Source organism: Rhinolophus sinicus, chromosome 17 (genome assembly GCF_057876585.1).
Source record: "Rhinolophus sinicus isolate RSI-liver-muscle chromosome 17, RSI-T2T, whole genome shotgun sequence".
NCBI lineage: Eukaryota > Metazoa > Chordata > Mammalia > Chiroptera > Rhinolophidae > Rhinolophus > Rhinolophus sinicus.
The window spans coordinates 81,293,864-81,321,686 of NC_142517.1; the positions used below are offsets into that span (position 1 = coordinate 81,293,864).

The 27,823-nt window shown below is 40.1% G+C and overlaps 2 protein-coding genes across 8 annotated transcripts in view; one reads left to right on the forward strand and one right to left on the reverse strand.

Moving 5' to 3' along the window:
- DCBLD2 (discoidin, CUB and LCCL domain containing 2) overlaps window positions 1-8,521 on the forward strand; it is an 82,742-nt gene extending 74,221 nt beyond the window's left edge. For both annotated transcript variants that reach the window (XM_019756505.3, XM_088793956.1), the window contains exons 14-16: window positions 486-535; window positions 3,818-3,955; window positions 4,662-8,521. In XM_019756505.3, the coding sequence (XP_019612064.3) occupies window positions 486-535; window positions 3,818-3,955; window positions 4,662-5,131 (658 nt within the window). In that variant the 3' untranslated portion in view covers window positions 5,132-8,521. The remainder of the gene's footprint in view (window positions 1-485; window positions 536-3,817; window positions 3,956-4,661) is intronic.
- ST3GAL6 (ST3 beta-galactoside alpha-2,3-sialyltransferase 6) overlaps window positions 6,998-27,823 on the reverse strand; it is a 71,414-nt gene continuing 50,588 nt past the window's right edge. For 5 of the 6 annotated variants that reach the window (XM_088793960.1, XM_088793959.1, XM_088793958.1 and 2 more), the window contains exons 7-11: window positions 19,062-19,157; window positions 16,026-16,212; window positions 15,785-15,922; window positions 12,388-12,540; window positions 6,998-11,044 (exon numbers count right to left, since the gene is read on the reverse strand). In XM_088793960.1, coding sequence (XP_088650086.1) covers window positions 10,958-11,044; window positions 12,388-12,540; window positions 15,785-15,922; window positions 16,026-16,212; window positions 19,062-19,157 — 661 coding nt within the window. In that variant the 3' untranslated portion in view covers window positions 6,998-10,957. The remainder of the gene's footprint in view (window positions 11,045-12,387; window positions 12,541-15,784; window positions 15,923-16,025; window positions 16,213-19,061; window positions 19,158-27,823) is intronic. The other variant, XR_016019613.1, reaches the window with a different exon arrangement.

Below are 27,823 nucleotides of genomic sequence, written 5' to 3' on the forward strand. Positions count from 1 at the left end.
ACTAAGGGTATATGACATTCAAAACTTCTCTGGGATAAAGGACCGGAGAAGAAAAGCAGGAAGTTGGAAAAAATAGCAATGCAAAAGAAAGTGTGGGGATTTTTGTTCTATGAACTTTGTGAATTTTGTTGATTTGCCGATTTTGTATTTGAAACCAAATCCGAGCTAACGTGATTTCCCCATAAAAACCCACATGTCAGGGCTGGGTCTTTAATTCGATTCAGTCTTTTTACCTACAGACTGAGCCTGTTTTATTCCTTTATTCCTTTTGAAATAGCAGGGTAAGAAGATAACTGTCTCAGGAGACAGTTTAATACTTACTGAGAGTCCAGAATTTATGAGTCTCGACAAAGTCAAATGAAATCAACAAGTGGAAATGTGTGCTCTTGACTAATTATTAACTTTGGTGTTTATCCTGCCATTTCAGAGCTATCTTACAAGTGAATTCACTTTATTTGCTAACTTTTTTTCCTGTATTTTTCCAGAAAGAAAAAAACTGAAGGCACCTATGATTTACCTTACTGGGACCGGGCAGGTAACTCACGACTTTGCATCTCTTTCCATCAGTGAAGTCCCCCACTTCCAGGTTACAGTAGTGAAAGAGGAAAGTTGTTTTCAGGATCACTTAAAATTTCCAGCACTGGTAGAAAAATGGCATTCCTCCTGTTCTGATCATATTTACTTTTCTGTAAAATCTGTTCTAGTCAATAAGTAATAGAATACAAAGTAATTATTTTTTTTCTGGAAAACTTGTCCAGTTTGTCCCATGTATCTGTTTCTCTTCAGGGGACCAGCTTTCTTTAAGTCCTGTGTGAGAAGCAAAGGATTGTGGTCCTGGTAACAGTGTGGTTTGTTACTCTGGTTGGCATATTTACCAAGGGGACTCAGCAGTTTAGGAATTCGTGAAGTCTACCATGATGTGTTGTCACCTTCTGAATAGTCCTCCTCTGTGTGGCAGTGGCAGGTGGCACATTGCTGCAAGTGACACCAGAGGCCCCCTATGTGTCTCCCTCTTCCCAGTCTTGAACAACTGTTAGGAACCAAAAGAGTTCACCCCTGTGACCAGCGTAGGAAAGAGCAGTAGTAGGAGCTAATCACATGCCGCTAACCCCCCAGGGTATATCTTGGAAAGTATTTTTTGAGAAAAATTTATTAAAACCCCCCCTACAACAAACAAACTATACGGCTGCACTGCAGTGATCTGCTTCTGTATATGCTTTTGATAGAGATTTCTACCATGTCTGCTTTGTGCGGGATATTCAATCAAAGCAAAAAATAATCTTGAACAATTTAAGGAAAGAGAAAAAGAAGAACAAACTAAACCCAAAGCTACTATAAGGAAGGGAATAATACAGATTAGAGAGAAACAAAATAGAGAATAGGAAAACAATAAAGAAAAATCAATGAAACGAAACGTCAGTTCTTCAAAAAGATCAACAAAATGGACAAACTGTTAGCTAGATGCATTTAGAAAAAAGAGAAGATTCAACTTACTAAAATCAGAAATGAAATTGGAGACATTACTACCAATTCTACAGAAATGAAAAGAATTATAAGACAATACTATAAACAATCACACACCAAAAAATTGGATAACCTAGATGAAATATACAAATTCTTAGAAACACAAAACCTATCAATACTAAATCACGAAGAAATGGAAAATCTGAATAGACCTATAACTAGTAAGGAGATTGAATCAACAATCAAAAATCTCCCAACAGAGAAAAGTCCTAGACATGACGGCTCACTGGTAAATTCTGCCAAACATTTGAAGAGCTAAACCTTAAAGATTCCACAAAAAAACTGTTAGAACTAATAAATGAATTCAGCAAAGTAGGAGGATACAAAGTCAACACACAAAAATCAGTTGCACTTCTATACACGAACAATCAACACTGAAAAGGAAATTACAAATACAATTCCATTTACAATAGCATCAAAGAGAATAAAATACTTAGGAATTAACCAAAAAGGGAAAAGACTTAAACAATGAAAACTATAAAAAATTGCTTAAAGAAATCTTAAAAGACATGAATGGAAATACATCCTATGTTCAGGGATTAGAAGATTTAATATTGTTAACATGTCAATACCACCCAAAGCAATCTACAGATTCAGTAGGAATCCTTATCAAAATCCCAGTGAAATTTTTGCAGAAATAGAAAAGTCCATCCTGAAATTCATATGGAATTTTAAGGACACCAAAAAGCCAAAACAATCTTGAAAAAACAAAACTGGAAGACTCACACTTCCTGATTTCAAAAATCACTGCAAAGCTACAGTAATCAAAACTGTGTGGTAGTGGCATAAAGACAGACATAGAGACCAATGGAATAGAATAGACAGTCCAGAAATAAGCCCTCACAAGTGATTTTTTGACAAGGTGCCAAGACATTCATTGGCGAAAGGACAGTCTTTTCAACAAATGGTGTTGGGAAAACTGGATATCCACATGCAAAAGAATGAAGTTGGACCTTAATCGGACACCATATACAAAAAGTAACTTAAAATGGATCTAAGACCAAAATGTAAAACCTAAAACAGTACAACTCTTAGGAAAAAACAGGACAAAAACTTCACAACATTGGATTTGGCAGTGATTTCTTTGACAGGACACCAAATGCTCAGATAACAATAGACAAAATGGACGTCATGAAAATGTTTTAATTTTGTATATCAAAAGACACTATCCACAGAGTACAAAGACAATCCACAGAATGGGAGAAAATATTCACAAATCATATATCTAATTAAAGATTAATATCAAGAATATATAGGGAACTTTTAAAACTCAAAGCCAGAAAACAAACAACTCGATTAAAAAATGGGCGCAAAGGAATAGACATTTTTCCAAAGAATACATACAAATGGCCAATAAGCACATGAAAAGATGCTCAGCATCACTAATCTTTAGGGAAATGAATATCAAAACTACAATGAGATACCACCTCATACCCATTAGGATGGCACCTATCAAAAACACAAAAGAAGTGTTGGTGAAGATGTGGAGAAATTGGAACCCTTGTGCACCATTGGTGGGAATGTAATATGTTAACAGCTGCTGTGTAAACCAGTATGGCGGTTCCTCAAAAAATTAAAAATAGAATTACCATATGATCCAGCAATTCCACTTCTGGATATATACCCAAAATAATTAAAAGTAGGATCTCAAAGAGGTATTTGTATACCCGTGTTCATAGCAGCATTATTCGCAACAATTAAAATTTGGAAGCAACCCATATGTCCATCAACTGATGGATGCACATGTAACATGTGAGACGCACACACATACACACAATGAAATATTTATTATTTAGCCTTGAAAAGGAAGTTCTGCAATATGCTACAACATGGATGAACCTTGAAGACGTTATGCTAAGTGAAATAAACCAGTTCCCAAAAGACAAATACTGTATGACTCCACTCATGAGGTCCTTAGAATAGTCAAAATCATTAAGATAAGAAAGTAGAATGGTGGTTGCCAGGGGCTGGGGGAAGGGGAAACTAGGCAGTTAATGTTTAACAGGTATAGAGTTACAGTTGTACAAGATGAAAAGAGTCAGGGAGATGGATGATGGTGATGGTTGCACAACAGTGTGAATATATTTAGTATCACTGAACCATATGCTTCAAAGTGGTTAAGATGGTAAATTTTACATTACATGTGTATTTTACCACAATAAGGAAAGCTTGCACATAAAGGCTGGTTTGTATACATATCTGTTACGGAAGTGACTTCAATGGGATTCCTCTCTGTTATCATTTCAGACAGGTTTTTATTTAATGGTCTCTTTTGCTTTCAATCACAATGAAGGTTGGTGGAAAGGAATGAAGCAGTTTCTCCCCGCCAAGTCAGTGGAACACGAGGAAACCCCAGTTCGCTATAGCAGCAGTGAAGTCAATCACCTGAGTCCAAGAGAAGTGACCACAGTGCTGCAAACTGACTCTGCAGGTAACTCCTTGGCAGCCGTCAGCCACGAGGTAGAGGGAGAAACTGCTGTTTGCGGTCAGGTGCTTTGGGGTTTGCGGTATCTTTTATTTTTTTCATGTGTGAGAGAGGAGCTCTTTTCCAAAGGTAGAACAGATGACCTTGAAAAAGTCATTTCCATGCCTCAGATGTTCTGTCCATAAAATTGGAGCATTTGTTTCTAAAAACTCGGGCATTTTGTGTCAGTTTACCTGGAGTTTTGTTTAGTTTCATTGGGGGTATGAGGGTGTTAAAAGAAGAGCAGGAAAGACATGGCAAGTCTTACAGTATTTATCCTATTAACCTAGGTTGCATTTTATTTTAAACATTTCCTCGTACTTGAAAAGAAAAAAAATCTCTGAAATTGTATTCTAAAACGAATATTATTCCAATAATGGAAATTTTCTTTTCTAATGAAAGACTGTCTATAAATCTAAAGGACACAAACACTGTTTGTGCAAAATTACATGAATGAGGCTTTCTGTCATATTGACATTACTAGGAGATACAAGATAACCTCTTTGATTTTGGAAGTTGGTTCTTACAGGGAAATCCATCGGTCTGTTTTAAGAGCGACAGAAGTGCCATGACAAAGTGTTTGCTTTTGGTGTAAGCCTGCTGCTGCCACCCTAAACTGTACAATCCCCATGTGAATGCGGTGACTCTTCTGTTTATCTTTTGCGATATCCAGAGTATGCACAGCCGCTTGTGGGAGGAATTGTTGGCACACTTCATCAGAGGTCTACCTTTAAACCCGAAGAAGGAAAAGAAACAGGCTATGCTGATCTAGACCCTTACAACTCCCCAGTGCAAGAAGTTTATCATGCCTATGCTGAACCACTCCCAATTACTGGGCCTGAGTATGCAACCCCAATCTTCATGGATATATCGGGGCACCCCGCAGCTTCAGTTGGTCTGCCCTCGACGTCCACTTTCAAAGCTGCAGGGAACCAACCTCCTCCTTTAGTGGGAACGTACAACACCCTTCTGTCCAGGACTGACAGCTGCTCCTCAGCCCGGGCCCAGTATGACACCCCAAAAGGTGGAAAGCCGGGTCCAAGTACCCCAGATGAATTGGTGTACCAGGTGCCACAGAGCACGCAGGAGGTATCAGGAGCAGGGAGGGATGGTGACAGTGATGTTTTTCAAGAAATCCTTTGAAGGTGATGCTGCTTTTTACCAAGCATCGTTTGAAAGCACATGGCCTTTTTTTTTCTATTAGTGGTAGTATTATATAGAATGTATTACATATCTGTCACGGATGTGGTTGGGGGAAATGTGATGACCGAGGTACAGGAAACTACTAATCTTGCCATCTTGCTTTGCAAGTGTTATTGTGGCACAATTACTGCTTGCCTGTTAGATTTCGAACATCCTGTTTGTTACTACTGTAAAACACTATTTTTAATACAGAAAAAGCTCCCTACTGTGCACTTCAAAGAAATTGAAAATCACTGAGAGTAAGTATTTATTACCAGTGCTGCAGGTACATTGATGAACTCAAGAGATGGCTCTGTAAGCCTGACTGGCAATAACTCATGGTACTGTTCTTGAAATGTCTAATGGCTTGAAATTCTGCTCTCTTTGTGAAAGGTGGGTACTATCTTCTGTTCCTATATTGCTTTCTGGGTTTAAAAAAAAAGCAATTCGTGATACAATCATTGTTTTCATTGCAGTCATACACTCTTGTCCATTTTTCCTTAGGAAGAGCTAAAGGTGGGAAACTCTGACTTGTAATGAGCAGGGTAATTTAGTTTTCATTTTTTCACACTCTTAAGTAAGTGCTTTGAACACTCATGGTACATGACCCGGTCTCATCGCTGCTTGTTCCACCTGGGGCCGTTGGCCAGCCCCACTCTTGTGTTTATAAAATGTCTGAGTTTTTTCAATGGGTGATACTTGTTTTCATCAACCTCATGAATTCAGATCCTCTAATGTCTAAGTTTGTTTCTCTGCATGGAAACATGAACTTGACAATTCAAAAAAAAACTATACAAGAGATCCTCTCTCTCTCATCCAAGTTTATTTGCAATGGGATTTTTCCTAGGAGAGCTGTGAAAAGTTGAGGTCTTCTAAGTGGACACTGTAAATGGGACCCACTTATATTTGCCACAGTGAAAGGCAAAAATCATTCCTCAGAAGTAATATACAAGTAAATTATCTTTAAAAAATAACCAGAATTGGCCCTCTTTGATTATACTCTTATATCTATAGATTTTCCTTTGAATCAAGATATTTTTTTTAATTTTTAGTCAAATACTTACGAATTTCCATTTTCCACAGTAACCTATTACAAGAACTATAAACACAATATGTATTCTTCAGCTCTGCGTGACTATGCCCTCGTCTGTTTGGTGAGAGGTATAAGTAGTTCTTTCTATCATTCCTAAAGAAGAGACGTGACAGCATCCTAGCACACGAATAGTCATGTCTAGTTTTTGATACCTCTGGGCAACTTCTTTGTCATCACTTGCCCAGAACTAGTTTCAGATGGGCGAAATAGAAATCATCTGCAATTTATTAATGTATAATTTAAAAACCATGTTGCAAAGTCTTTAGACTGGCAACACAACATGAGAAACTGACCATAGGCTTATAATTTGACATCCCTTCTATAAACCTTAGTTTGTAGACTTAATATTGAAATGTACTTTTCCATTAGGCTCTAGTCATTTCTGTTGGCCTGGGCCACCAGATTATGATGTTGCCAGAATTTACTAAATTTGACTAAAGATGAACAGTCTTCATTTTGCTGCTTCCATGAGTAGATCAGTAATCCAAAACACTGCTTCAAAATATAACTGTTTATTTCTACAGCTGCCCTCTAAGTTGTATGATTTTGTTGGTTTTATTTTCATCTGCTTTTCCTTTTCCAGATACACTTGGAGGCATATTTTATTCATTGAAAAAAAAAGACATATTTTGTTTCAAAATATTTGAAACAAAAAGCACAGATGTTGAATTTTCATTAAAACATGAATGTGTAAAGCACATGTATTAATGCAGTCATCCCCTTTCAGGTGGGAAGAGAGTAAACCAATTGCTTTATTTTTTTATTCATCCTTTATACACAGAAAATATACTTTTCCTCAAATCATACGCCTGTTTGAAGCTTTAAGAGAAATGTTTTCAGTAACTATTTCATTTTCCCAAAAGATGCTTGCTATTTTTGTCTAATTGCGTGCACCTATTTCTCCCATGGAACTTTTTTTTCTTTGAAAAGCAAATGTTTTCTTAAGTGATGCGTGTTTTAAGACTTGATTCATATCTCACTGTGCTGTCCTTTAATTACCAATAATCTTTACAGAGACCTAGTTTTTACTTATATATTTTACTTTCCAAGTGAGAGCTGAGCCTGATACAAAGGGTTGTTCTGGTTTTGTACTTTTCCTTTTAGTTGTTTGTTTCATATTAGAGTTTTGGGTTTGTTTGTTTTTTTGTTTTTTTACTACATTTATATGTCAGATATATATGTACAGCTTTGGAGACAATCAAGTAACTGAAAATGTGAAGTAAGTAACCATTTTTTTTACAAAATTTCCTTGAATTTCTATTCTTTGCTTGAAACATGTAAAAGACTTAAGTCACTGTGGTTTATTGGATTAAATTTTTTCCTGTTAATAGTTTTAAAAGTAGAATCAGACAGTGGTGCAATAAGTGTGGCCACTACACGTTTCATAAAATTACACTGACTTCACTGTTACTTGATCTTAGGAACCAGCACAATTAAAGATAAGATATTGTGAATGCTGATTTATATTTTATTAAAAGCTATAAATCTAAATAGATCCTATTATATTTGCAGGGTCTAGTCCAGTTATTTAAGTTCATGTTTCACTATTTGCACTTTGCATTGAAAAATGGGTTTATTTGCTGATGAAAAGGTTCAAGTAGAGAGTTTATACATTAATTGAAATTATGACACGTATACACTTGTCCTTCCCCCCAATCAGGGTGCAGAAAGTGAGCTCATCTAAATATGAATGTGGCTGTAATTCAGTGGAAAGTGGCTGTAATTACTTGCTTTGGCTCCATATTGTCACCTGGAGAGCAAGAGGGTTATGGAAACACCAGGTCAGATGGTACAATTAGAAAGAATAGATTATGCTTTTCACATAGTCTTAAGAGAAATTTAAAAAAAAGTACCTGAAAAAAAAGTACCTATTAGCTCTACCGTATGGTTCTGAACTTGAAGTCCCTAAACTGCATAATCTAAATCATAGTTGGATGGTTATTAAAATACTTTTTAGGTCAACTCCGGCACCAATTCTCACTTAATCCAACTTGTGACTAGTTTCTTCTTCATCTCTCTTTTTTTTTTTTTTTTTGGCACTGGGAAAGGTAGAAACAAAACACATATTGAAATACATATTAGAAATAAAAATGGCTTGAGTGCCAGTGATATTCTCCCAGAATGTACTTTTCTTACCTCGGCATGTACTGTAGTCACTCAGTATTTGTATATGTTGCTAGAATTTAGATTGTATAAATAGTGAGATTTTAATGTGTTCATGTGTTTTTAATAAACTGTATATATGTGTCTTGCTCAGATTTTTTTTCTGTCTTAACTAAGACCACCTTGAAGCTTGTAGCCTTTTCTTATACTACACAAAATGCCAGATTCCTCAATTTTGACATCAGTCAGAAATTTTTTGGCCGCCATTAAAGTACTCAGAATAACATTTGGAAATACCACCACTGGTTTTGACTTTTTCTGTAGCCAGCCGCATCCTTTTTGAAGCTAGAATTACTTCACATCAAAAAACTTCAGCAGTCAAGCTGCAGCCGACGGCTGTGTGCTGGGAGGAAAAGGCACACTGCGTGCGTGGGCTCCAGTCTAGGACCTGCTCTTTCCACCTGAAAGTTATTAGAAGAACCAAATGGAACTGGGGTACTATGGAAACATGCTAGGAACAGAATGTAAATCCTATTTAATGTCTAGGGTCAGGACAACTATTATACTAGTTTTCTAAGTGCTTTATTTCTGTTTCTGCTCTAATATTTCACCCTTTACACACTCTCTTCCAAGGCAAGTTGGTTGTCAGTAACAACATCACTGTCTCCCCGTGCTAATTATTGTTCAGAAGATATTCTCTCAACTCATACGGTAAGGGTGAAATTCAGGGAATCATTAACATAGTCCAACTTAACTAGTTTGCAGTTTAACTCACCGCATAGCTCACTATCTCGCCACCTATAATTAGACTTGGTTTGTGTGCAGTTTGAGCCATCCTGATACTCATCTGTTTTCTCTGATTAACTGAAGAACTCTGTTCCCTTTCTCAAGGCTATCCATACCTCGTTAATTTAACAACATCCTAACTTAGAAAGGGCAATTTCTTATCCTCAGGTATCCAGACACCGAAATCCGATTTACAACTTCTTGCAGCTTTTACTGTTGACACATAAGCACAGGCCACGGTGGCCGAGTCCAGAGTCCGGAAATAATATTGTCTTCAAACAGACCAGACCCCAGGAAGCAGTGTCAGCTCTCAGACCTGCCTAACTAATTCCCCCTTTCCTTTGTTCTTCCTGTGTCCCTATAAAACCTTCTGCCTGTTCTAGCAATGGGGAGATGGCCTTTGGACGGGTCCGCCATCCTCCCAGAATGCCGGCATTCTGAATAAACCTTTTTTCTCCACCAACTTGTCTCTCGATATTTAACTTCTTCAGGCAGCAGGCAGCCGGACCTTAGCACATTATCAGTACCTCCTCTCACAGCTTCTAATTCCATCATTCTTGTAACTTCTGTTCTCTTCCTTTCTCAATCACCCCACCAAAGCCTTATATGCAGTAAAATGGGAAGGGGGACGGCTCACCACATTTGTAGGTCTGGCTTGTTCGCATCCCGTCGGATTCTCCTCTGGTGCACCCGAGGTAGCAGCCAGGAAAGCTTTTCATTTGAAGATGAGATTTTTCATGAAAATACCATTTAAATCCAAAAACAGTTTGACTTGTTAAGTGTTTACTTACTCATGTCTTCTTCATATTATAGTAAACTTTTAAAATATGAAGAATTAAACCAGGGAAAACCAGTGTTCAAGAATTTCCTCCTTGAGCTTGCCTAACTCAGCTTATTTGTATAAGCTTTTTATTTCTTTAAAATAATCCAGTCGCCAGACTTTATTTAGTAATTGCATTCTTTGGTTAGGTACTTACTCATCCAGAATTTCATGGTTTGCCTATTTCCTTCAACTTAAGAACAAAAAATACCATCTTCAGTCTACCTAATTACTCATCAGAATCATGGGTGACTTAATTGCAAGGGGAAAAGTCTAATTAATCCAGTATGATCCCGTGTTTCCCTGAAAATAAGACCTTGTTGGACCATCAGCTCTAAATGCGTTTTTTGGAGCAAAACTTAATATAAGACCGGGTCTTACAGTATAAAGACCCGGTCTTACAAATTTTTGCTCCAAAAGACGCATTAGAGCTGATTGGCTATGTCTTATTTGGGGGGAAACACGGTCTTAGATTTCCATAACCATCCATGCTCCTGTGAATTAAAACCAGGTTCCTCAAATAGAAAAGGAAGAAACTAAACAATCATCCAGATGTAGGCCTGAAGTGCTTCCAGTTTGTACATCAAGGCACAAGCACATGCAAATTCTCCATCAATTTATAGGAGCCAAATTATACCTCTCAAAATGTCATCTTCTATTCAAATTGGTTGCAGTGAATTTAAATCCCCTTACTGAGCAGGAAGTCGAACACCTCAGAAAATTACCTTATTTTTAAAATAAGACAATCAAAACTTATTTCCCTGATAGCTAGCTTAGTTTTCATAAATTAAATATATTCACAGAAATTAAGCTGGTGGTTATGAATCACCAGGCAGCAATAAACAATACTCATATATATAATTTCATGACAAGTGTATCTGACATTTAAAAATAAACTAAAAATTTCAGTATAAAAATAAAAATACTGAGTTAGCTGAGTCTGTAGAGTCAATCTTGAGTCATGTTGATTGCTCAGTCTGTAGAGTCAATCTTGAGTCAAGTTGATTACAAAGTTTTTTTCTATAATGTCCTTCAAAAAGAGCTGCTCTGCAGTCACATTGTGATATGCATTCTAAAAAATAAAAATAAAACCGTCATCTCTCCCAATCTCAAAATATTAACAGCAGCAGCAATAGAATATGCTGTTATCTAAAAAGCTTCTGAACGGAAACCAAGTAGCATGTGGCATGGACTTTTAACTTCTGTTACCTTTCTAATGTTTTCATCTTGACTAATTCAGGTCCCAGCACTTTCCCTAACGCCCACTATTTCTACTTAAACCATCATATAAGTAAAAGGCTCCCTCACATCCCTTTGTCCCCTAGTCTACTGAATCATGGTGGAAATCTAGAGACCAAGATTATAAATCCAAATGGTTGATCACTTTAATAAAAGCAGCACCTAGAACTCAGAAATCAGCCTGGAGATAATTGCTATAAAGCACTGTTCCGTTTAAGATGTGTCTTAAAAAAATAATTCTGTTCTATTGATGGATATCCAAATTTTTGTCAGGAAGGTGATTTACTGTTCTGTTCTTTAGGTGACTGCAGAAATACCAAGTGTGCTGCAGGAATGATTAGGGCTGAGGAGAAATGAGCCTGAAATCTGTTTCAAGCATCTAACTCGTGAACTACTCAACTGTTTGTCTTACATTGTCAGGGAGGGCACCAAAGGACTGGATTAAGATCGAACCTGAATTATATCACTTCGTCAGTTTACGTAGCATTTGGGGATGATGACTTAAAAGGACTGATTTCATGGGATATACTGATATCCTTTACAGCAAATCCTTCATATTTCAATATTAAAAATGTACAGATAACATTTTAATCCTATCACGTGTGATATGCCACTAATCTAAATTAGAATTAGGAAAATAGAAAACTTCATGTTCAGTCAATTAAAATAAACATCTTAAGGAGCAAATCTACCATTGATCCCTAATTCAAGAGAAGCGTGATCTAGTATAAAGGTTTACAAGCTTTCTGAGCTTTCTGACCCTGACAATTCTTTCATGGGGTTAAAATATGGACCTTCTGTCTACTTAACAAAAAATACATGAAGATAATTACTGTGAGCATGGCAATGCGTTAAGGTGAATTAATATCTCGAACAGTAGGTTATATGTATATTTAAATAATACAAATATGATGCAGTATCTAAGCTAAGGCTTGGTCCCTATGTGGGTTTGATGATACTTGACCATAACAGATTCTCCCACGGGAGAATTGGGAATTGGTGCTGTAATAAAAAGAACTCTGGACTCGAGTCCTAATTTCAGCACTTGGTAGCTCTATCAAGCTCTCAACCTCTCTAAAGCTCTTCCCTCAATAAAATGACATGGTAAGAAGAGAGAAAATAGGCTTACCAACTCGAAAGATCAAAGGTAATACCACAGGATGTATGTGTATTTACCTTACTCATCAAAGACATGGTGGCATTCCCATAGTAGTGCAAAGGGCTCTTGAGGTCAGAGAAGTTATATTTAAAACCAGCAAGGTGAACTTCATGACATATGTGAAATGCCAATGTGATGGCAATAATCCCCGTCGTTGGGTGTTTGGGTTTCTGGGGGAGGAGATAAACGCTTTTTTAAAAAATCCAAATGAGATACTTGTTCCCAAAGCATATGTGGGTGGCCTAGTCTGATAAACATGGACTTCTAAACATTTACTCGGGAGAGAAATACTTATTAAACCTTCATTGTACACAGCCTCAAGCCCCAAACAGTTAATACCTTAATTGAAAAGAATATACAGTGTGATTGAAATCTTAGAAAAACCTGTCAAATAAAACTTAACTACAGCTCTAGTCCAGAGGACAACTATCAAATGAAACATTAGGAGGCTTAAGCAAAGGATTCTGCTGCCTTGTAGAAGAAGCAAAGGCTGAACCCACCATGTCTGAAATGTAAGGACAGCTTAATTCGCTGTCCTAGAATCACCGTAAAAGGCCTCATATAACTTAGCCTTAAAATGGCTCTATTTTATACCCCTGATAATTTAGTTCTCAGGAAAGACTAACTTTAACCAAGTAACATCAGTGATAAATTGTGCTAGTAAATCTCTGACTAGAAAACAAAGATTCCAGATGTTTACATAGTAGTGTCACCATCTCAACTGGATCATTGTCAATTAAAAAAAAAAAGAAATCCTGCATCCCTTTCACATACACATATACTCGAAAATGCTATAACAATATAAGCGTCTTGGCGTTCCAAGTTTTAATTCTGAGTAGGATGGCCTTCAAAGGCAAACGAAATATATCTTAAACTTTGACCACAACGAGTCAAGATTTCCTTTCAATTAAATGTTTCTTACAGATCCCATGGAAATTACATATTATGATGTTGAGGAAAAGAAAAAAAAAAGCAAACACGAGGAGGCAAGCTTGTCTGGAAGCCTAAGAGGCTTTTGCATACGTTGTACCTCATGCACTACTGTGACTCCGCCACAAGCCTCAGCCATCTGCTGGAGAAGGAAGTTAACGGTTGGGTTAAAAACCTAAGAGTCATCCAGCCTTACTGATCCTGGCACTTTTCCCCCTCTCCTGGACCTCTTCATGTCCTGTACTCCCTTTCATCACACCTTAAAGTACGTCATCGTCATTATCCAGGTATGGAGACCTTTGATGCTCTTCTGCACCCATCCCCCACAGAACCTGTTAGCACCCAACAGCATCCTAAAGCTGGTTAAACCCGCACCCAAGCAGGACAGGCAAGAGAAAAAACCACACTTGCTTGCTCACACATTACATTTATGACCAAAGTCTCAACTGGGCACTCAGTGGGTCCAGAAATCCAATTACATTCCCCTAGTAAACTTGCATTCCTGCTCTCCAAGATGACGATTTTATACTGCTCCATCCTCCGGCAGCCCGAGCGTCCTTCCCGCTTTAACAATTTAATCTGTATTTTTGTAAGAAACCTGAAGCAATTGCATCTTCGCAACTCCAAATTTACCTTCATCTTTACCCATATTTTCAGTGCTCCTCTTGCACGGATATGTCCCTGTTTCTACCTACAGCCAATCTTCATTCGTACACTATATTTATCCCATCTCTTCTCTCAATTATCCACTTTCTCCCCTCATCATCAATATTTCTCTTTAATCATTCCCTTCAGCTTACAAACATCTATCTTTTAAAAAAAAACTCTCTGATCCTAGGTTCTCTTCCAACTATGTCTCTGCTCCCTTTTCTAGCAAAACTCCATGAAAGATTTGCCCCCTCTTGCTCATGTCCCATGTTCTCCTTAATCCAATTCAAATAGGCTTTCTTCCTTTCTTACTCTTGTCCGTATCGCCAGTGTGACCTCCATGTTTCCAGAACCAGGGTTTATTATTTGTGCTCAGCCTCTGGACGGCATCTGACATGGCTGACCTCTCTGAACTACAGCTCTGTCCTCATTGGGCTTTTAGGACACCATGTCTTCCTACTGGAACTTTCATCTAGTTACAACTAGTTCTAGCATCCTGTCTAAGGAAAATCAAGGTCATCCTGTGCTTCTGGAGTTGACACTACCTAAAAAAAAAGCAAGGGATAAATCTGATCTTACCCACTTAGGAAAACAGCTGAAAAGTCACAAAACATTCAGAAGTTGTCCTTTTCACCTCAGAATTACTATTCTTTCCCCTCAAGATTACTAACAAGTAGGTTTAAATCTAAAATATTTATATTTTTTTGACTTGAGAATTCCATTTTCAGGCGTCCATCCTACAGCAATCGCACAAGTGTGCAGAAAATCCCTATAAGCACATGCATTTCTATGTTGTTTATAGCGGGAAGCTGGATATAAACCTAAATATCTCTAAATAGAGGAATCATTAATTAAATGACGGAAATAGCAGAACAATGCTGATGGTATAATCGCAATTATACTGAATGAAGTATACATACGCATTTGTAAATGCATAGAAAACAGTCTAGAAGGATATAAAAGGCAAAAAGGCTTGGGAGGTAATGTGAGTTATTGAAGAAAGAGAAGGTTTACTTTTTAGTATTCCTTTGCAAGTTGTTTGATTTTAAGCATGTAATTCTTTAGAATTTTTTATCATGCTAAAGAAAATATGCATGATGTGTGTTTCTTGGGGTTTTCCCTGACTACACAAAGGGGGGCGGGGAACAAACACCTTCATTTCAGCTGAGCTACCGTGTTATACAGTTACTCAATCCTCAAATGAAAAACATAACTCTACTACTGTACAGATCTAGACATTGTTTTCTAGGGAATGTAGACAAACAAGGCTACAAAAGTCAGTCAATAAGATTTTAACTAAAGAATCTGGAGTTCCCAGAATTATCAATATTGCTGTAACTACCATTTTCTGAGAATTTAGTGCCAGTGTCTCTTCTGTGACCGCAGAAATATTTCTAGACAACCTTACTGTCCTTCCTCTCCTTTTCCCTGTTTTTCCTGTAATATGGCTATCACAGATTGCTTCAGACCATTTTTTTTTAGCCTGAAAAGCCATGCACTTGTGCTGAAACCAGCCTTGCTATACTCTGAACACAACCTGTCCCTCAACCCTGCCCCTCGCCGCAGAACACTGAAGACGAAGTTATGAGAGAGGAGCCATTTGGACATGGAGAAGACCCCAGAAGGGCCCCGCAAGGGCGGCGAAAAACCTCCACTTAAGATTCTTTCTTGCAACTTGAAAAACAACTATCCACTGATACCTCATTTCACTGACTGAGGCGAGGCCCTCAGAAGCTGCCTCATGAGTTGTGGTTCTGTTTTCCAAGACCCCCAGGGTCCCTCTGTGCCACTCCAGCCAGATCTTTAGTTTGAACGAGTACAAAGAAAAATACGTACCTGATTTTTGGGGAACACTTTGGGGAAATTAAGCAGTTCATAAGCTGCCATTCTAATAATGTAAGGATCTAATATTCTGATTTGATATGGTTTATAGATCAGGTTTAAGCCTGGTTTCTTCCAAAAACCATTTGTATTCTGAAATAAAGGATACAGAAAATAAAACATTGTGGTTGTCTTTTTTTATGGAAAAAAACCGTGAAGGTAGTAATTGGAAGGCAGATCGATTTTGTAAACTTACTATTTTGCCACCCGTCAGCAGTTCCCACAGCCACTTTAAATCATGCGGCTTGAAAGCAGTGAGAATCGCCGTGGTATTAGGATCACTGTGTTTGGGATCTGAAAAAACAGATTCCGGATAAAAAAGTCGGAAGGTAGTCCTTCTTCCCACTTCCTCTTCATGTCCTAAAACAGGACCATTATTCATTCTGTGGGTAGTAAAACACACAAGATATGTAGACCAAGTGCAGTATGAGACATTTCCATCACAGTTTTCAGAGGTTTCAGAGGTGGATAAACATTGTCAGCCATGTATCCAGTGCTCTAAAGGTACGAGGCATTCCACCAGTCTTCCCAACACGTAACAACCAAGGAAATAATCCCTTTCGTGGAACAGCTACTTGATTAAAGGCAGAAACTTATATTTCTATTTGAAAATTAATTGTGAGGTCACTGGTAATTCAGCCTTCCCTCCAGGAAAACAAGCCTAAATAAAACAAATGGGAACATAAGAAACACCAAATACTAGAGGTAAAAGAGAACTTGGAAGACATCCCAACAAAACCTTGGATTTATAATACAAGTAAGGGCCCAGAGGGATAAAGCTACTTGCCCAAGGTTACATGGATGTGTGTCTTAAGTGACTGACAGGCAAGAATTACTTTTAAGGGGAAGACCCAGCAAAACCGTTATGTTCTGAAAGTAACAAAAAAATTGCTATGTTATACCCAGCCACAACCAAATAAGTGTCTATTGCTCGAGTGAACTGAAGACCACAAGGGATCTGTTGGGTTTGTAGATGCTCAAAGCCAAGGTTAGAGGTGCACTATTTACACATACACTCTGAATGTGTGCTGTTAAAAGAAATGTTCTGTTTCCAAAACAGTGTCCTCCAGGAGAATATTGTTCTACCCTTTTCCACTGACTTGTATAATCTAAGACAGTCTTAACACTTAAAATGACTTTCATAATGTGCCCATGGCATGTTCTCAAAAGGGCTTGCTGTCATTCTAGGTGATCAGATTTTAGACAATTATAGATAAAGAGATTTGTGTTTCAAATTTTTTTTTTTTTTGTAGATAAATTTTCACAGCTTCCTAAAAATGGATAATAAACAGAAAATAAATTGACCTCACTATGTAGAAACACTCAGTAGTTCGTAACCCAGCAAAACCCCCAGCACTGCCAGCTCATCCTAATCCACTGCCTAGTGGGAAGTGTTTCCACTTTGCTAAAGATTATTCATAGCCATCCCAGCACACACAGACTTACCCCAGATAAAGACCTATCATCAACCTTTCAATGAGAAAAACAATGTCCTCATTTTCCCCCACTCCATCTGTGGGGCTCTTACCTGTCACCACAATCCCTGTTTTCCTTTCTGTTCTAGATCACCAGCAACACCTGTGCTCTGCACCCCGCTCCCCTCTTTCTCCACCACATCAATCTCTGTATTCATTTCCATCAGTATACCAACATGCTCGAGAATCTCCTATCTTCTAACACAAAACCGAAAATCCTCCTTTGATACATAGCCATCTCCTGCGACCATCTCATTTCTCAACTGCCCAGCAAAATCCCTTGAGTTGCCTAAACTGGTTTCTCTACTTTCTCAACCTGTCATAGTCTCCCCTGAACCCACTCCAGTTGGGCTTCCCCCCACATCATGCCTCCAAGTCTGCTTTTGTCAAGAAGGCCAAGGAACTTGTCATTGCCAACCCAGTGGTGAATTCGTTCTTACCTTGCGTGACCTCTCACCAGCACTGGACATGTTCGATTCCTCCCTCTGTCTTAAAACACTGTGCTTTCTAGGTTTCTGTGGTCGCCTCCTGACTCTCCCTACGTCCCTGGTGAATCTTCTCCATCTCTTTTACTCCTTTTTCTTTGTACAACCTCTTACGTGTTGAATACTCTAAGGCTCAGTCCTGGGCCTCTTTTTCCTCAGTCTCTCCCTGGGAAATCTCACCCAGTCCATGGTTTATAAGCTGTTCCCATCAAGACTTTAACCTGTTTATCCAACTGCCCACTTGACTTATCCACTGCAAGTCTAGTAAGCATCTCAAACCTAACATGTTCATACAGAAATCTTGATTCTTCCCTAAACCTGCTCCTATCCTAGTCCCCAACTCAATAAACGGTACCACGATCCAGTCAATCTCTTAAACTGAAAACCAAGGAGAAGGTATCCCATCTCTGCTCACATCTAGTACACCAACAAATAACTGATAACACTGCCTCTAACACGTCTCAGTCTATCCACTGCCCTCCTCAGCCATGACAACCCTATTCCACGCCACCAGCGTCTCCCTGATGCCAGCAACCTAACTGGCCTCATTTCCACTCTTGTCCCTCACATTCCGTTGTCCATGCCACAGCCAGAATATGTTTAAAATAGCAAGATCGAATTGCTCTCTTGCTTAAACAATCTCAAGTTCCCTGCTGTATTTAAAATCCAAGCTCTGGTCTGAGCTTACAAAGCCTGATCCCAGTTTCCACAACCTGCTTCTTGCCCACCTCTTCTGCTTCCAATTGCACCCTCTCCGCCAACCTGTTGCCGTTCTATCTTGCATCACAGCGTCCTGAAGACCTGCAGTCAACTCTCTCCACCTCCATGGCTCTTCCCTAAGCTTCATATGGCTCACATTGTATGGTCACTTAGTCCAGCTTAGATGTCCCCTCCTCAAAGCGGTCATCCATCCTAAAGTAGCCAGTCAATCATTCTCTATCGCATATTTTTTCATTGTAGGGCACTTATTATATTTCCTTATTTAATGATTGGGTTCTTCCCCTCGTTAGCATGTAAGTTCCACAGAGAACAATAACATTGTTCTTATTTACTGCTGTATCCCCTGTAGCTAGAACTGTGCCTGGCATGTTACGAGGACTTCACAAATATTTGCTAAGTGAGGCTTACTCTAGCCACTTGAGAGACAGGTTTGTGTAATGTACTTAAAAATATCAAAGCAACTCCTCTTCCTTTTAAAACATAGCCGTACCAAAGTAGCAAACCACACTGTTTTGAAACAATTCCAGGTTAGCAAATGAGAAATATATTTACCTTATTATTACATCATAGGAGTCAATTGTTTCTCCTAATGTCTTATTCTTCAAAACTCCTCCATTACCAACCACCACACACTTTTTACATGGCACGCTGTTGGGCAAACAGATAAGTGAGAGATTGAGTCACCCATTACAAAATTCAGTGATTCCAAGAACCCGTTCATAGTTTTGGGGACCCAAAGCCAAATTTTACTTGTTGCACAAGTAGAAAAAAATAACCCGAAAGATACAAGATTCAAGAAATAATATTCCATAGGAAGTGGATCACCATTAGCACTGTTAACTATATCAGCCCATATACACTCCTCATTACATTCTCATAACGTCCCACTGAGATAAGTTAAGCCTGGTAGTCTCCTTTTACAAATGAAGAAAGAGGCTCGGAAAACTGTTAGGTAACATTTCAAAGTCATCCTCCAAAGGGAGAGAACTTTGGATACTATTTGGATCCAGATCTTTGGGCAACAAAAACACCCCTCGACATTGGATTTTGCATGTTTATTTTACATTAACCGGTGCGTATACTTTTTAACAGTCTTACCCATTTCCCCAAGAGTCTAGCTCTGGGTTACCGCTGTATCTTACTTGTATAAGTGCAGAGACGGGCAGTTTAGCATCAGGTGGGGAAAGTGCAGCTTCCCTGTACCTGCCTAATGCTCACTTCAATTTCCCAGACCTGCACTGGCCCTCGGAGCTTAACCAATACTGCTGGGATCAGACTAGGACCACGGATTGTGCACCATCAGCATTCAGCCAGCGCCACCTGGCCCGGCTGTCTCCCAGTTCTCACCAACACCCGGCCAGGCCCACAGAATTGACAGAACAGTTTGTGTCCTTCTCTGTAGGACAAAACTACAGAAGGCCACGGAGACTGCCCTTCCAGGGCCCACAGGACATGGAAATAAGAAAAACAAATGATTATCTGAGCACCAGGAAATCAGCAGACCAGATGAACTCCAGACTATAAAGCGCTTAGAAATAAATGAGTAGCAAAATTGCACAAACACTGTAGAATATTTAAACATAGAGAATGCACAAGTACACGAACCCTTGAAAGGAGCCAAGCATTGGCCCTGTCGGGTTAAAGAAAAACAATGTACACATTCCTATATGCATAAGTTTACCTTTTTTACCTAGAATTTGTTTAGTTCACCTATTTATTTGATCAAAGTTTTTAACACCTCAAACTTTTTAAGAACACTTTTTTACATGTGGTAATATGGGACTCTTGGCTCCCAAAATTAAAGAGTCATGTCTAAATCAGTGTCTACTTTGCTGCAAAAACAAGAATATCCAGAGTTTCACAGGGGGCAGGGACTGGGGGAAGGGGCTGGAGTGGGGGCATCGCCCGACAGACACTCAAGGATGTGCTCACAAACCTGTTATCACGGCTATGTCACAATGTGTTCTACGGATGTTTCTTTTTAAAATCTGCTTGTCTTCCTCTTCGCTGGGTGGGGGGAAGCTTTGTTCATATTGGGGAGTGGAGGGGGGCTGTAAATGATGTCCCGAGAAAGCTCTGCCTATCCCGCAGGGGGACAGTGGCTCAGCTGTCATTTCCCATTTGAAGAGAGAAGCCTTGCAACGCACCTTTGGGAAGATTTGCTACTGACCCTTGGCTGTGCACGCCTGTGCCACTGCTGAGTGCCACCTTCTCAGACACACCCAGTGGATCGTTTCCACTTATGCCACCAAGCAGCCCTAGACATGGGTGATCTCCACCCCTTCGGTGGGGTCTTTGTAGATTTCACAGCCACTTGGGACCCAAAGGGCTTTCAGACATCCCCCAGTTTCAGAGGACATCCTCTGAGCAAAGCCTGGTGAAAAGCATGACGTGTTAGAAAAATCTCTATGAAGCTGTAACTCATCAGTTCCTCAGCTAAGGGTGTAAGAATCCCACAGAAGGGGTTAGCAAGAGGCCTGAGCTCTGGGACCTGCCCTCAGAGCACCAGCAGGCAGGGAAGTCCCCCTTTCTTACTATAAACTTCTGAATTCTGCAAACCATGTTACACATATTCCAAAAACAAAACAAAGGAAAAATAGAAACTTAAAGCCTGAAAACAAACTAACAAAAATCTTAGCTATATATCAAGTTGGTACGATAATCAGAGAGAAAAGAACCTCCTTAGGTAACATTTGAACACAATTGGCCTGTATTTAGTAGGATAGGAACAAAAAGAACTGAAAAATCTTATATTTAATTCTGTACTTCTAGTATAGCATTTAATATTACAGCTGTTTTATGTATGTTGCAAGATAAATTTATGAAACAGTTTTCAGTGTAAAAGATGCAAACAAATAAAAACTATAATAAATTTTAATAGTAAATATCAATATAAACTCAGAACTTTAAAAGAAGAAAAAATAAAACGTTTGTCTTCAACTATGAAAGTAACATCTCTGGGAGCAAGTCTGACGGTGATCCTTATGCCAGGAAGGCCACTTCACCTAAGGTGCACCAGTCTGAGGCCAGGTGGCGTGGAGATGCGAACCCTGGGAAACATTCACAACACTTTCCTCTCCGGGAATGTTGCCATCAGCTGAACCAGACCCATCCTGTGCACGCTCTGTAGCAGGCGCAATTCCCACACACACCGCTGGCTTGACCCTTCCTTCCATAACTTCAGTGTCAGCTTAATGCACATTACAGGCTGAACTTGAAGCTGGCTCCATCACCCCAACGGAATGCTAAACAAGCTGGACACTGGGGAGGAAGTGGCTAGGAATGAACAGGATAGAAATAATAGCGAGCCGGGTTCATGTGAGGTAACCTGCATGAGGGTGGAGGATGGATATCTATAATTATGGTGGCTAGACTAACCCTCTCCTTGAATGAAGGCTGGAGGCCACTTCCCTGTCAAGGGAAAGGGCTCAGATGCCCTCGGGTCTACAGCATCCATCCCGGCTTGGGATCCCCAACCTGACCCCAGGCTGCCTAACTCCAACACCACCCAACTTGCGAGGGCAAGGCCAGGATCGCAGGCCACCACTGCAGCTGGTAGTCAGGTAGCAACCTGAGGGAAACAATCTTAGGCCATATCCCTTGGCCAATAAGAAACAGCAAGCAGTTAGAGCCATACTCACAGAAGAAATAACCTGGCCCAAGAAAAGTTCATAAAGTCACGCATGTGCATTAGTTAAAAGAGCCCTCCTGCAGTAAAAATTTCCTCATTATCATAATAAAAAACACACCTCACGGTGGAGATTTAAAATGCTAACGAGACATGACACACATGAAATAACAGGTAGGTACACTGCAGGTGCAGGGAAGGAGCCCCCTCGATATATTTTGGGGAAGAAAAAGGAAAGAGGAAGGGGCGACCCCTAACCCCAAGAGCCCATAACACCGCTGTGCCTGCAAGCCTCAGGGAGCCACGTCCATTCCCTTCCAGAGTGTGCACCCTTGGTGCATCATGCTTTCATTTTAATAAACCTTTCTCTCTGCAAACCTGTTCATCACACTCTTGATGTCCATCCTGAGAGGAGCAAGGACCCCTGCACCGGTGACACTGCCACATCTAGGATTTTTATCCTGGGGTCTCAACAAAAGACGCCTGACGCACAAACCTAACTTCTGAAGTTGACACAAGTAAGAGGTTAACTCAGCTCAGTTCCAGGCACAGCCAGTTACATAATCACTGCTCAGCAATGAACTGCCGGGATGAACCTTTTAGTCTTCAGCGGGGTTCCTCCTCAGTGTTACCTGGATCAGGCTGGATTGCAGTTGGTCATCACGCACTAGGTCATGAGTGGCCAAAACAGCATAAGATGAGCCACCATCTGCTGTACTGATACGTCCCATCCCTGCTCCTCACTCAGACTCAAGGCCCTTGACCTCCTCTCACAGACCCTACCACGCCTTCCAGCCAAGAGAAAAGGGGGAGTCAAGGGCTGCAGGCAGGTCTCTTCCTCAGGAGCCCCAAGGATTAGCCACAGAGAGAGGGCCGTTCCTTGTATCCAGCCTCTCTAGCCTTCTCCTGCTTGTGGTCCCAGCAGGTTCAAGGACTTGGGAAAAATAGAAAACTTACAGATGCTGCCTCACTCAAAAGAACTCCGATTCTAAAGATGCTCTGCAGTTCAATAGTCACCATATTTTTTAGGAATTTCACTTTCTATTTTCTTCTCTGTCAGCTTTGTGGGAAGCAGATGGAAGGAGCGAAGGGCCTTCCTTTACCTTACGAAAAGTTTGCCAGTGCCTCTGAAAGGAAATCTTGCCAGTGGAATCTCACTTTTCCTCCATGTAAGGGATATTGCAAAGACCTACTCATTTTCCTGAGGATCACACTAGAAACGGTTCGGGGAGTATCCCTAGGACTACTCTTTGGCAATAGCATCTTATCTACAGCTAGTGTTCACAGTGCCGCCATGACTCTGGGAAATAAGTAATGGTACGATACAGGGTCTGAACCACACCCCTCATAACTCACTGCTTCCCTCTCTCCCCAGCAGGTACCCACTTATTCACAGAGGAGTGATTCATCCTCTCCTTGGCGTCATCCTCCTGGTCTGGCTCCTGGCTTTCCCTGCTTCCTTAGGTGTGAAACAGTAACTCCAGTGTCCTTAGGGTGACTGTGTAACTTCATATTTAATTAACGCAGCGTTCATGCACAAATAGGTGCAGTGAACTGAGTCCCTAGAGGGCAAGAGTCACATCATTTATATTTCTGATCGTATCCTCCAATCCAAAACTTCCTGATTCCTGGGCTATGCATTTTAGAAATCAGTTTGGTTGTTCGATTAAGTACGGTGGTCATTTTCCTGCATTGTGTCTGGAGAAGCAAGTGTCTGTTCTTCCTTCCCCCACCCTGGAAACAGGGAGGGAAATGCACATGCGCCAAACTGCTCACCCAGAAAACAAAATCATTCCAGTATGCCTGAACCTGTTAATGGAAAATCTGGAAAGCTGCTGAAACCATAATGGTAAGAGATTACACTTCCCCCAGGTGAAAGGCATGTTTCTCATCAAATCAGGCAACCTCAGAAGAGTAACTACCTTATGCGGAGGGAAACATCAACACCACCAATACAAAGAAAGTAAACTTAAATCGCCCATTTCAAACGATCTATGATCTATCTTCTTTTCTGAATTCTTTCTGACATTCATTTTTCCACATCATTTCAGCCACATCATATGCATTAAAATACATCACTCCATCTTCAGTGTAACAATCTATGGCAGATCCCATCAGTCATATTCCCAACACCCATGACCCCTTGTGACTTGCTAGCGGAGCCCTGCTTTCATAAGTCTAACAATGGTGACCACATTCTTCTGCCAATAGTTGGTCTAGAGGTGGCCACGTGACCCATCCTTGAGCAGTAAGATATTAGGGAAGCCTATTAGATGTTCTAGAAAAGACTTTATGCCCAGCAAGAAAATGATTTGAGCAGAACACTTTCTTTTTATCCATCCCTTCCTTTCTGTTTGAATGTCCACATGTGCTGATATAAGGTTAGAGCAGCTGCAGTCATCTTGCAACTAATAGTTTCCTATGAGTTCTCTGTGGCAGAGAGAACCACAGAGAAGCTGCTCTGACATCACTGAGCCGCGAATTCAGTCTCATAACTAGAGCTACTCCATACAGATGTGCAGGCTGTCTACAGTTCAACTACAGTTTGTACCATTCAGGTAACCACATGTGTGAACTGGTACTCCCTGGAGTTGTGCAACCCAGTCTGTGTAGCCATGCACAGCCCACCCTGCAAGCTGGAACCACAAACCTGCAGACCTGCAGCTCACAGGAAACCACATACCTATGAGCTATGGGAGATAAAGGTCTACTTTGTTTAAATCACTCTTAGTTAGAACGATTGTTGCTTGCAGCCCGAAGATTCTAAAACACTGTGCAATGGACGGAGGGTGGAGACCTGACTGCTCGTTCTGGCTCCCCCTTTCAGCACCTCTGGGACCCTGGCCTAGGGATCTAATCTCTCAGACCTCAGTTTGTCCTTTTGTGAAGGTGAGGGGATCACAGAGGTCCTGAATGTTGTTATTCTGTGCTGCATGGGACCATTTCCTCCAGCGAGTACCACGGTTTCTGTAGCTCTACCCAACATCATAGCTGCTATAAATCACTTAGAGCTGCCCCTGCCTCTTCACCACACGACTCACTCTGTTGCTATAGAATCACAACTTCCCCTCACCCGCAAGTTCTCCTCCTGCCTGAAAATCCTGCCATGAGAAAGAGCTCTGCAAATCAGCACGATGTCCAGAGTAGTGACACAGACGTTGACATCCCTAATAGAGCTCAGGCTTTTTAATAAATACACTGCTAGCGCCTAAACCTTTTTCTTCTTTTTACTTTACCGAAGACTGTGCTCCCACCCTGGCTGGTTGCTCATCTACCCCAGCTCTGCTGATGCCAACATAATGGATTCCGCCTGGGTGAGCAACTAGGCAGTTTTCACAATTCCCCACACCTTCAGCAGGCAACTGACTTAGCACAGGTGCTTCTATTAGTTACGCTGTTTGTGTCTAGTTACTCTATAACCAGCTATACAGGACCCAGGCATTCTTCACAGAATCTGGCCTGTGATGTTGGCGGTTGGGGAGCTGGTTCGTGTTGTCGAAGTGGGAGCTGAGATTTTGTAATTCAGGGTTCCTGCTACACTGGATGTGCTCCCACTGAGGAAAGCGCAGCAATCCCCAGGACCAGGGTGCCAGCTGGGGCTCAGGACCTACACGATAACCCGGAGCAGTCAAGCCTGGCAACCTGGGCACATTCTAAGAACTGCTTTTCTGTGATGCAGTTCCCTTACAGTATCCTCAGTCGTTAGTGATGGGTGTAAAACATGGCCACCTGGTATGAGCTGTGCTTTGGAGAAGAAAGAGTGGAACCCGAGTCCTGAGAAATCCACAGCAGCAGCATAGATGAAATGACAAGAGAACTAGAGTTGTGTCACTCCAAACGGTTTGTTCTCGGCATGGCCTCACAGTGCCCTCCAAACCAAGTACCACAGAAGCTAGAAAGGAAACTAGAGGTTTCCTTTAGGAGGTTTCCTAAGGAAACCACCCTCCTCTTTTTTAAAAAATTTCTTTTTTAATTGAAGTATAATTCACGTGCCATAAAATTCACCATTATAAATAATAGAATTGAGTGGATTTTAGCATAGTCACAAAACTGTGCAACAAATCACCGCTATCGAATTCAGAGCATTTCAACACTCCACAAACACACCCTATAGTTAGTAGCAGGCACTCCCCTCTTTCCCCTCAGCCCATTCTCGGGAATCTCCTTTCTATCTCTACAGATTTGTCTATTCTGGCTATCTCATATAAATGGAATCATACATTACGTGGTCTTTTGTGACTGGCTTCTTTCATATAGCATAATGTTTTCAAGGTTTATCCGTGTTGTAACGTACATTAATACTTCGTTTCTTTTTATGACTGAATAATATTGCATTGTTTGGATATACATTGAATTTATCCAGCACTTGTTAGACATTTAGGTTGTTTCCATTTTGGGACTATTATGAATAATTCTGTTATGTATGAATATTCATGTATAAGTTTTGTGTGGTCATATGTTTTCAACTTAAACTTTCTATTTTCAAATAATTCTGCACTCACAGGAAGTTGCAAAATAGTACTGAGAAGTCCTGTGTACCCTTTATCCAGTTTCCCTGGTTACATTGACTTAACTATTAACTATTAAAATTGACATTGGTATAATACACATATGGTTCCACCCCCTCTTTTACATGACACCAAGATTCGGAAACTCAAAAACTTGCCCAAGGTCACAGAGCAGTTAGGGCTTTTTTCACAAGTGCTGGACCCATCTATTTAAATAGCCCATGCTCACCTACCTCCTCAGCCTTTCCTCCACCAAAAAAAGACCACCTGTTTTTCAAGCTATCCTGTTCTAGCAAGTTTGTTATTACTCCTCTACTGCCAACGCCTTGGTCTGACAGCCAGTCTGAATATTTCCATAAAAGGAAGAACATGAAAAGGAAAAAACAAAGTACAAAGAGGAAAAGAATTCCTCTAATAATTGTTTAAAAACCATTTTTTTTAACAAGCTAGAGGCGGTGGTAGTATAACGTTGTGAATGTACAAAATGCCACTGAATTGTTCACTTTAAAATGGTTCGTCTTACATTACATGAATTTCACCTGAATTAAAAAAGAAAATGGTTTCTCAACATTTCTTTGAGACTTTTTCTATTTCCCATACTTAGGATCAGCCGGCTCAGAGGCAGAATCAGAAAGAAGGCCAGCGGACACATTTACTATGCATCATCCTCTGGGTGAGAGTTGAGGAAAGAAAGTGTTTTTCTGTAGTATCTGTTCAGAGAAGATTCCATTGAGATCATGTATCTTTAAAAGGAAAAAAAAAAACCTATTTAACATATATGTGTTTTCGATGAACTTACAAAGGTATCCTGGAAATATTTTAGTTTAACCCTGTGAAAGTACTAAAGATCATCTGGTTAAAAAGTGGTTTGAGGTTAAGGATAAAAGTATAAACTACATTAAATAATTGGGGGGGGGGGTACTTATAGCCCTGGAAATCCTATAGATCATAACCAAAAGAATTCACAATTCCAGAATTCTCTTCCCCTTACCTCTTTAGATGATGCTATTTAAGAGATTCAGTTGTGCAGTCTTTCCTTTCTTTTCTCTGCTTGCTGAAATGTGAAGGAGGGAACTTGAGAACAGTGGAAATCTGTAGGCCTCGTAACTCTGGCTTCTGCATAACCTCTCTGTACCTTAGTTTTCTCTTCTCTAAAATAAGGAGATTGGACTAGGTGA